This window comes from Oryzias melastigma, linkage group LG5, assembly GCF_002922805.2.
Source record: "Oryzias melastigma strain HK-1 linkage group LG5, ASM292280v2, whole genome shotgun sequence".
Taxonomy (NCBI): domain Eukaryota; kingdom Metazoa; phylum Chordata; class Actinopteri; order Beloniformes; family Adrianichthyidae; genus Oryzias; species Oryzias melastigma.
Window position 1 is genome coordinate 14,330,873 of NC_050516.1, and position 10,748 is coordinate 14,341,620.

Below are 10,748 nucleotides of genomic sequence, written 5' to 3' on the forward strand. Positions count from 1 at the left end.
TGATGGTGTGGGGCTTGGCCCCTTAGTTCCAGTGAAAGGAACTCTGAATGCTTCAAGATAACAAAACATTGGACAATTCTATGCTCTTGTAGGAACAGTTCGGAGGGTCCCCTTCCTCTTCCAACATGACGGAGCACAAACCAAGGTCCATAAAGACATGGAGGACAGAGTCTGGTCTCCATGGACTGGACTGCCCTGCACAGAGTCCTGACCTGAACCCAACAGAACACATTTGGGATGAATTGGAGCAGAGAGGCCCCACCTGTCCAGGGTGAACCCCGCCTTCGCCCTTCAGTAGCCGGGTTAGGCTCCGGGAACCCCACGACCCCGAAAGGGAAAAAGCGGTCAAGAAGATGGATGAATGATGGAGCAGAGAGGCCTTCTCAACCAACATCAGTGTGTGACCTGACCAATGTGCTTTAGGAAGAACTGTCCAAAATTCATAATAACTCTCCTCAAGCATGTGGACAGTCTTCCACGAAGAGTTGTAGCTGTAATAGCTAAAAAAGATGGACCCACAACATATTGAACTCTATGGGTTAGGAATGGGATGGAACTTTAGTTCATATGTGAGTCAAGGCAGGAGTGCCAATACTTTTGATAACCAGTGGGCTGGTGTGGGTTCAGTGAAGTTTTTCCATCTAGATTCTCTAATCTCAGGTTCAATATTAAAGATTGGTTCCTTTCCTTATACGAAATTCGGAGTAAAAACACAAAACAAAAAAACAATTGGCTTTCTTCTCAGACTGATGTTTATTTGACAAATTCAGAGCTTCTGTGCACACATTTTTTAAAGAGAGGATTACAGGAGTTAGACATGATAGCCCCAGGAATAAAGACAAAAGTAAGAAGGAGCAAGAGACACAACCATAAACAGTGTCAACATTTGCATTAACCAAAATGTGATTGGTGGTTTTCTATAAGTGTGTTATAGTGACTGTGATTTGTAGTTTTTACTTCAGGGTGTGGATTTGCAGGAAAACACAGTGGAAGCTTTCCTGTAGTCTCTGGTCTTTTTCACTCTTTCCTAGCCAGGTGGAGAGCTGGAGTTTAGGTATTTGGGGAGTATCTTTATAATAAATGAGATTAATAGACACAAGCTGTGATTGAGCCTGCAGTTTGTCAAAAGACAAACTTTTGGTCCTAAGTGACGCTACTGCCCTAACTTTCAATCATTAGTTTTGAGTCATGACCTAAAGGAAAATTCCAGAGAAGTGGTTGACATGAATTTTCTTCACAGCGTGGCTCAAAGTGAGAGTAGAATTTCTAAATTTGGCTGCAGGCTACTGAGAATCTGGACCAGATTCAGACACTGAACCAGCAAGCTGCGGGAAACCAACTGTATCCTGAATGTTCTGATGAGGGATCTTCTAAGGATGTGAAAGACAGCGTTTGAAAGCTGTAGACGAGGCAGGAAAGAGCCAACAAGACCAAGAGACAAGTTACATCAATCTGACAAAAAAAAATACATTTTTGATGAAAAAGAGGCTAAATTTAGGGTGAAATCGAATTTCTCCTTTTGTTTAAGCCTCTGTTATCAATTCAGAAATGAATAAACATCTCAGAAAACTTAAACATATCATAAAAACACAAAGTTTGTAATAATTTCAATAGTTTAAACAAAACTTTATTTTCTCTTAGGATATTTCAGGTCAAAAGCTTGCTGAAGGTGCTCTCAAACAGCATAAACTTTTGTCAGTGCTGACACACTTGTCCAATTCATTTTTAATGATCATAAAACAGTTTAATAATTAAAATAAAAAAAACAAAAGTACACACAGGAATATCCTGAAGGATGAAAATGTTCTAAGAACATGGAGAAAACGGTTGAAACCATTAAGTAAAAAAAGAAAATTCAAATATTCCTCAGACTTCACAGAATGACAAAAGAGAGAAATATAAGTTCCACTTTTTAATCCTCCTTTCAATAAAAGTTCCTTTATTAAACATTTGAAACCCTACGACTTGTTTTGCAAATGCATCACCGTCATTCAGGATTGTCATAAAAACAATAATTAGATTCAAGAATTTATTTTTTAATGTTGAATCGGATATTTTTGGAAATCTTTTGGTATTTTTATTTTCACTTCTGAATTGCTTTAAGACTTTCCTACGTCGTCTGGTTGTGTCCTTCTGGCTCATTTTTCACAGAAACGTCTACTGAAGGCCGTGGAGGGGCCTGTGAGGTCATCGTCTAACACTGGTGCAAAAGTCTGCTTTATTTATGGACGCGTGTCAAACAACAGCTGAGGGGAAGGTGGGAGGAGCCACTGAGGACACTCGAGTGACAGGTGCTGCCAGTGGGTGGAGCTTTCAGCTGACTTGAAGGTCCAGCAGCTCATTAAGAGTCTTATTTACACAGACGTCTGTACAGGAAATGGAAATTTACATGTGGACTCACAAATGGCTGGACGCTCCACCAAGTCCCTGAGTTGATGATGAATCTGTGGGGGGGTCTTTTCAGACGGGCGAAGAGCATGCCCACCTGACAGCTGCATGATGGGGAGTTTCCATCATCAGCCAGTCCCATGGTTCCGCCCCCCCGGGCCAGCACAGTCTTTCAGTTCTTGACACAATGAAGCTTTAGGACCAAAAGTGTAAAACCTTCAGACTCTAAAACTCTGATCAAGCTCCGTGTTTGTGGGCTTGTGCTCAGCTGTCAATCATCTCTGACAGCTCCTGCAGCAGGTCGTCCTCCCCCAGTCCAGGATCAACGTCCTCCTCCAGGTGGTCGTCGGTGAACTGGTTGATCAGCTCCTCGAAGTCGTCCACGGCGGGGGCTGTGGAGTCCGACGTGGAGGTGGGGCGGGTTGTGCTGGTCCGTCTGGCTCTGGACTGGGCCGTGGTTTTGACTGCCGGGCTGGAGTGAACAGATGCAATTATTTTAATGTTTATGAAAACGTCAGACCCAGGTTTTTGCTGTTTTCTGTACCTGTGAGGGACCGAGCACGCCTCTCTGATGGCGGCGCCAGCCTTCTGGCCTCCACTCTGTTTGAAGACAGGGACCGTCTGCAGCTCCTCCTCCCCCAGGGTTGACTCCTGCAGGGGGGTGGGGCTACGAGGAACAGCAGAGTTTAGCAGAGCTTCTGGAGACGGAAGGACCTGAGAGAGAAGACAGCCGGTCAGAATGCACCTAATCTAACCCCTGAGCTCCTTTTGGAGCGAGGATCAGAGATCTAAACAGACCAAAACCCACAGATCCAAACCACAACTAAAACCGTACGGCTGTGGTTCGGTCCAGAGCGTCTGAGATCAGGTCAACAAGTGTCTGGCACCTGTGGGGGTGTGCACGTGGACTCCTGCGGGGTCTCTTGGACTGCAGCGGCGCTGTTCAGAGGTTTAACTGCAGCCACAGCTGATGGCTCCGCCCCCCTCTTCTTCTGGGCCGGCCTCAGCGGCGTGGCTAGCTTCACAACGGAGGGCTTCACATTCAGTTTGGGTCTCACTGAAATCAGAGGTCGACAGGTCAGACATGAAGCAAACACCGGGGAAGCCTCTCAGAGCAGATCAGTACCTTTGGACTCTCCAGATTGTTCTGTGGACCCAGTCTGGTTCTGGTCTTCTGAAGGAGACGTGCTGCTTCTAGTCTCAGTAACGTCACCGGTTCTGCCCTGAAAGGAGATCTTCTGTGCGTTTGAAGCAGCTTTGGACCTCAGAGGTACCAGCTTGCGGACAGAAACACTGGGGGGGTCCGCGGGAGAGGAAGGCGCCGATGATGCCGGGTCGGCCTGAACGGGGAGCTTCCTCTTCAGAGGGGGCCTGACGCCATCAGCATCAGTCGAGTTGCTGGCCTGCCCCTCCTGCTGCCGCAGACGTTTCTCCCTTATTATCTCCTCGAAGGTCTTCACCTGGACGCTGCCCGTCTGCAGGGGTGAGACAGATCATGGAATGAAAATGATCAATCAGGGAATTTTTTTTTTGCTAAAGCATCAATGAATTGATGAGTTCCTTCTAAAAAATTCATTTCACACTTTGATTCAGCTGTGAGTAGAGCAAGAATAGCTGTAAAACATGCAGGATAGTAGATGTTGAAGACCAGAGTTGTTCTGAAGATCTCACACAGCTTACCTTAGTGGGCTTCGGCAGCTTCTCTGTGGTGGGGGTGTCCTCTGATGTCTCAATGCGATCTGTAAACATGCAGTTCAGTCAGTGAGCAGATACACTGAAAGCTTTTAGAACAGCTCGGTTCTGCTGAACCAACAGCCTTACTTTGAGACTCCAGCTTCTGGACGCGCAGCAGCCTCTTCTTCTTAGGGAGGCTCTCCTGGTCTTTGCTCTCCACGCTCTCTGTGTCCTGCTGAGCCTGCAGCCGGGCTGCCTTCTCCCTACGGATCTCCTCCAGGGTTTTGACCCTGACCTTAACCTCCTTCCCATCTTCAGGGGTGTCGGACTCTCCCAGGGTTCTGCTTGCAGGTTTCTCCACAGGGCCCTCGGCTGTTTTTGAAATTCTGGCCTGTTTATCCTCCAGTCTCTTTTTCTTCGCCAGATGAATCTCAGAAAATGTCTTGATGTTACTGATGGGGGGCTCCTTCACAGAAACCGTTCTCTTGACCCCTCTGGTGGCTCTGACAGTCTTGGGGATCTCTGCAGGAACATCTGAGGGAACATCTGGAGGAGCATCTTTCTGGCTCTTGGCTGCCTTCTCTCGCCGTATCTCTTCCAGCGTTTTGATGCGAATCTGATCCGGATCTTTCACAGAAACGTTGTTCTTCTCTGCTGGGGAACCTGAGGAACATGGTTCAGGTAAGCTTCATCTGCAGGAAGTTAGGAGCTGCATATGCTTTAATCTCCTCACCTGAGTGTGCAGCTGTAGCAGGTCCAGAAAACAAGCCAAGTCTGTCCTTCACAGGCTTAACACCTGAAGAAGAAGCAGGTGTTAAGAGCGAAATAATGCAGACACAATCCACTCAGAACACAACAGAGCTAAATGCTGCGAGAATCGTGCTAACATGTTAAGAACGGTAAGCTAACACCACAATCAACTCACTAAAGTTTGTGCAACTCACTCAAATTTTCATGATTATCAATTGCTGCATCAGATTTTGTGAACACAGACAAATGTCAACAGACAAAACATAGACGGACATTTTCCTCCAGGTCACTTGAACGTGGAGTTGTGATCTACACTACCTTCTTGAGTGGGTGCTGCTGGTTCCTCAATGACCCCTCCAAGACGCTCGGCCAGACTCTTCCTGATCGGCAGACCTTCTCTGCCTCTTCCACCTACAGATGAACAGAGGATCAGCCTCTCACCACATCAACAGTTTCAGAGATCTAGAAGAAGACTGCAACATTACCGGTTTGGGGCATCCTCAGGCCCAGCCTTTCTGAAACCCCCCTTTTGGAGCGGACTGGGACTTCAGATCCAGGCGGGCCTGCTTTGAAACAGAACAGACCAGAGAACTTTAAAGTCTGGAACACGCAAATCATAAAGAGCTTAGTAGACTGTTTACCTCTGGACTGTGACGATGTAGCTCTAAAGAAGGCCTGGATGTTCTCCTTCTCCCCGTTGGCAACACCTTCGGCTTTCTGACCGTAACCGGTCCTCATGCTGGCCATCAGAGCCTTCCTCAGGCGGATCTCCTCCAGAGTGCTAACCCCGAACGTGAGCGTCTCACCTGCACACATACATCACAACATTGGTCCGGAATAAACAAACCGAGCTGCAATCAAACTGTCTCAACCGGACCAAACCTGTTCGGGGTAACTTCCTGGGCGAGGGGCCGACTCTGCTGTCCTCTCCCTCCTCTGAGAGACACAAAAGGGTACAATGGTGAGAAACGGTTCAGCTCTGACCACCAGCTAAAAGGTTTAAATCAAGCTCACCATCTTCATCCTCATCATCATCCGCAGCATTGATCACTACAGGGGGGTGGGTGGGGCTTGGGACTGGCTCTGTTGTGTCTGTTTTGATGACTCCTCTAAGCTGGGGGTTAGTGGAGGTGGTGAGAACTACAGGTGGGGGGGCAGCTGTGTCTTCAGGCTGCTCTTCCTCAGTCTTGCTCTGACCTGCAAGAACCAAAGTCATCATCAGACACCATTAAGCCCTGCTTCTTTCTGCTGCAGCTTTGTTTGTTTGTTCTGGGTGTCATATTGGCACTGGAAAATCAAAACCCATTTATGTTCTTATATAGCTTGATTTTAAGGAGCACGTTTGGATTAAATTAGAATAAAGAAAAAGTTTTCCTTTCGGCAGTGGTTAACACAGTAGCTGTGGTTTATGTTTGTAGATTCAATCACTCCTGTTCACTTACTTTGATCCGGAGGGACGAACAGGCCCTGGATGCAGCGCGGTTTCTCGTGAAAGAAGGCGCAGTGAGGCTTCTGGCAGCCAGCCGGCTGGTTCTCCCAGTAACAGGGAATCTCCTTTCTGTTTTTCTGTTTCATGGATGACATTTAAAACATGCAACAGCATGAATGAAAGTTTCTTAATTCACCTCTCAAAAGCAGCAGTCTTTCTAGTCTTTTCTTTACAAGATTTAAAGGAAACTTTCAGCATTAGAACTCTGTCGCATTTACAATTGATTTCTGTTGGTGTCCTTCAAAAGCAGGTCTAAAAACAGAAGTTGAGCTCGGGTTTACAGCAAGTTGTCTTTCTTCCATCAATGGTCTTTTGAGACATGCAGCTTCCAGAGATTTGGGACTAATCTGCTCACCGTGATCTCCATGTGACGAAACTTGCAGGTGGGGCGGAAACAGCGTCCTTCCTGCCAGAGGTTGCAGACGGTCTCGTTTCCCATGGCGGCCTCACAGTGTCTGAAGGGGCAGCTGTCACCCTACAACAGAGCCAGTCAGGGCGTCAGGTCGCTTAATTTAACAGGAAGTAATGCAGCGTGGTGGTCTGGGTAGCGGAGACACTCACCTTGGTGCAGGTGGAGTAGTAGAAGAAGTAGCAGTCATCTCCATGGTTGGTCATAGTAACACTGGAGCTCGGAAAGGACCCAACAGCTGGCTGTGGTCTTCAGGGCCAACAGGACTCTTTCTGTTCAGACCAAAAACAATCTGGTGACAATCATCCTAATCGTCTACACTTCTGAAAACAAGACTGCTGCACAGGCCATCTGTGAGCCAGAGGTGGAGCGGTCGACCTGTGGGCACAGGTTTGGATTCCAATCTGCATGCCCTTGTGTTAACTTTTTAGCACCGGTCCGCCGTAACTCTTCAACATTTTATTGAAGTGAATTCTAAGTCGGAGATACTCGTCATCATTGATCGCATAAGCGATTGAAGATACATCAAAGAGCTGAGTGTGTATTATTTAGATGTCACCAGCAACAGCACAGGCATTAATGGTTTAGAGAGCCCTTGAGTGAGACCAAAACCCGCATTTATTCCGGTTAGTAGGCTAGGCTCTTGTCTTGCATGGCAGCTCAGCCACTATAACTATGTTCTTACATAAGTGAATGGTGATTGTGACTGTAAAACACTTTGGGTCTTAATGAAGGTTTAAAAAAAAGTGCATAAATATACATAAGTGCAAGTATATGCCACTTAAGATACATGGTATTCTAATCCCAGATACAGGAGAAGGTAAACACCATCAAGGACTTCTGTGACAACTGAGTGTCAAATCATAGAGAAAAACCACAAATACAGGTCTCTACATCCTACTTTCTTAAAAATAAAACACCAACTTTAAATAATTTACCATATATAGTCTAAAGGTTGATCATCGCCAACTTTTTGTGAGCATTAACAATTATTGCAAAGGTGTCAATATTTTCCAGGGAAATTATGTATTGTATAAAGAGACATGTCAATACTTTAAACTGCAAGTCCTCCACTTTACATGAACCTGCATGAAAGGTCACTCACAGGAACATTTATGATTGAGGAATGTGTTAAAAACAGGGATGCTGTCCCCTCCTGTAATATACTAACCTGTCTGAAGGTCAGACAGGTTTAAAGACTCATCTTTTGAGATCATTTGAAAGCAGTTCTAACGGTTTTCAATTTAAAAATTGTGTTATTTTGTAGGACATAGTTTTGGTAGAATGACAATGTTATTAGAAATTTGCCTTTGAGTTTTGAGTGGAACTGTTAGCACAGAACAACCCTTCCGGAGAAGAGCAGGCGGCTTGCGGTCCGCCCGTGTATTTTTGGTGTCACTTTTCACCTTTTTCTAACAGCATTTTTGTTGTCTGCTCCCAATTCACAACAATTAGAACCAAGAAACACTGCAATTTTTAGCTTAATTTCCCTTAACATAATCAGAAATTTAAGATAACAGCTGGCTAAAAACACATTTTTTAAAATCAGGGTGGATCTTTAATATTTTCAGCTGACGAGATGTCAGGGAGTGGATTACCTGGTTGGGTGGAACAGCAGCCTCCCCTCTGAATGCACTGCTTGAACGAAGTCTCCGCAGTTGTGTGGAGTCCTGAAGGAACACTTGATCCATGAGATAAGAGGAATAAGGGGATGGAGTGCCCAGAGAACCTGGTCTTCCTATGACAGCCCTTTCCTGAGACTCTGAGAGACATCTTTATCCCGACAGATCGCTAAACCACATCAACAGCGTCTGCAAAAGTCTTTGTTGAGTTGTTGTTGGTGGGTTGCTTTTTTTTGGATAAAAATTAAGACGACTAATTAAATAAAATAAAGTGGGAGGGGCATAGAGCAAAGCACGGGGGAAAAAAACTTTAACCGATGCAAAAAAGTGCCAAAAGTGGGGTAGATGATGGGGGGAAAAAATCTTCAGCTTCTTCTCTGCCTTGTTTGGGCATCAAGGGTGAGGAGAACTGGTTCTTCTGTAGCTGCTGCTGCTAATAACACTGGTCAGGACCCCCAAAAAATCTTCTGCCAACAACAAACTCTCCACATCGAGGATCTTCACAGAAAAAAACCTAAAGACCAACAAAGACACTCTGGGGGGAAACTGAAAAAGGTTAATGAGAGAGCACAAACACAGTACACACACACAACAGTACAACACTTTGTTCCATTGTAGACCGAGTCTGCCGCTAATCAGGAACGAGCGTTCACAACAAGAAATGCCGGGAAAGAACCGGAACCGAATTCAGGCCTATATTTAGATTAGGACTTGTCTTTACACTTGTTGCCGTTAATTTCGATCAAGCCCACATAAATCAACACTATTTATTCCGTTTATGTAGAATAACCGGTGACGTTTATAAAAGGGTTAGCTAAGCGGCTAAAGCTAAATGCCGGAACGGTTTAAAAGGTTACATAAGTCTACATCAACGTAATAGTTAGACCGCAACAGTTTTCTTTAAACAAATCAAAAGTTATTTCCCAAAGAATTTGACTGATATGTTCTTTATGTAGTTATTTTCCTTATTATCTAGGTCTGTACTGTTAATGAAGGCCGCGCGGCCTGAAGCGGCCATTAAATACACCGCAAATTTTACAACCTCGTAACCCGCAATGGATGAAAGAAGTGCGTGAAGCAGGTATATCTGGTCTCTTGGTCATTACCGGTTTAAGGTTTGAAATGTTAAAGATGAAGAATAACCGCAGTCTTCGTCGGAGAACGCCACTGCGGGTCAAAATGGCGGCAGGAGAGTTACGACTATGAAGGGGCGGGGCGTAAAGCTGCTTTTAAATCAGCTCGGAATTTTGGAACTCTCAATGCAAGTTATCTTTACCTTTTCACTGATGAACATTTAACACCACTTGTTATTTGTCGATTGGAAATATGCATTATTTATATATCTTTATCAAGTTTAATTTGAATAAAAAAATATTAGTTATTATTATTAATAGTTTTGTTATTTTGTTTTTAAATTAAGTTAAAAAAGGCTTAGCATTTATTAACCCTGATTATTATTTTATCAATTTAATTGAGTTCCATTTGACTAGACAAAGAATGGTACACATGATCATTTCTGAAGTACAACATTGCTATGCCTCAAATTTTCTTTTTTTTACCCTATGAATACATTGTTTACAATAGGGCAAAATATTTTTACTAAAAATAATAAATAGATATTTCTCAGAAAAATATTATTTGTTGATTTTTTTTTACTGATGAGTGTAAAAAAGGCTTTTTATGATACAAATTGAGAAAGTATTTAACATAATTTTGTAGATTTTCATATTGTCCCGGTCTACTGTATCTGAGCATGTTTGTGAAAAATGTTCCTTTATCTACATCTTGTTTGTCTTTGATTACCCAATTTTCTGTTTCGATGAAACCTATATAATTATATTATTATAATATTAGCCAAAATATTAAATAAGAGAAAATGGTCAGGTAAAGTCCCCTGACTAAAAAATAATTCAAAGAAACATTTAAAACAGATATTTGGCTTCTATAGAAAATGTTCAAATATGCAAACACAAATTATCAAAAGCAAATAGACTATTCAAAGTTTTGAAAATGTATTATTTTTAATTAGCAAACCCTTACTTCAATCTTCTTTTTTATGTCATTTTATTGGTGCATGTGGGATTGACTACTTTGTAAACAAAACAATAATAGTAAGAAGTCACTTTTTAGTAGATGCCTAGTTTGTTTTGCAAATTAATTGGAAAAAAGAAGTTGGGAGGTCAACTGTTTTCTCCAATGCATAAAACAAACACAAAAACCAAAGGAAACAGGTACATTTGCGTACGAATACACTTTTTTCTCAAGCTTCTCAGAAAAAAAACATTAGTTTGTTGTGCTTGGCTCCGCCCCTACGGAGTGTCGACACGCTGCTACCATAGACTGTATATAAAATAACTGGACGAAGCAAGCCCCCCTACTTCCGTGTTCCATATAGGAAGTACCACTGGGTTGCAAA

The 10,748-nt window shown here is 43.6% G+C and overlaps 1 protein-coding gene across 2 annotated transcripts; it reads right to left on the bottom strand.

The window, feature by feature from the left end:
- Window positions 1–734: 734 nt before the first annotated feature.
- zc3h11a (zinc finger CCCH-type containing 11A) lies at window positions 735–9,545 on the bottom strand. Of its 2 annotated transcripts, none has more exons than XM_024269718.2 (16): window positions 8,309–9,545; window positions 6,863–6,982; window positions 6,657–6,776; window positions 6,255–6,378; window positions 5,827–6,009; window positions 5,695–5,748; window positions 5,454–5,618; window positions 5,298–5,375; window positions 5,131–5,223; window positions 4,796–4,858; window positions 4,210–4,725; window positions 4,069–4,127; window positions 3,515–3,863; window positions 3,276–3,445; window positions 2,933–3,102; window positions 735–2,860 (listed from the first exon to the last, which is right to left on the bottom strand). In XM_024269718.2, exons 2-16 carry the CDS (start codon window positions 6,914–6,916, stop codon window positions 2,653–2,655), a joined length of 2,406 nt encoding a protein of 801 aa, XP_024125486.1. In that variant the 5' UTR covers window positions 6,917–6,982; window positions 8,309–9,545; the 3' UTR covers window positions 735–2,652. The 2 variants fall into 2 exon arrangements, with proteins under 2 accessions (XP_024125486.1, XP_024125485.1); XM_024269717.2 differs by having other exon boundaries at window positions 5,298–5,378.
- Window positions 9,546–10,748: the final 1,203 nt, after the last annotated feature.

Bases quoted from the DNA above. Each gene is read 5' to 3' on its own strand.
- zc3h11a (XM_024269717.2), bottom strand. From the start codon at position 6,916: ATGACCAACCATGGAGATGACTGCTACTTCTTCTACTACTCCACCTGC. The intron at 5,224-5,297 runs GTAATGTTGCAG...GTTCATCTGTAG, and splicing joins CCTGAGGATGCCCCAAACCG to GTGGAAGAGGCAGAGAAGGT. The intron at 4,128-4,209 runs GTAAGGCTGTTG...GCATGTTTACAG, and splicing joins CCAGAAGCTGGAGTCTCAAA to ATCGCATTGAGACATCAGAG.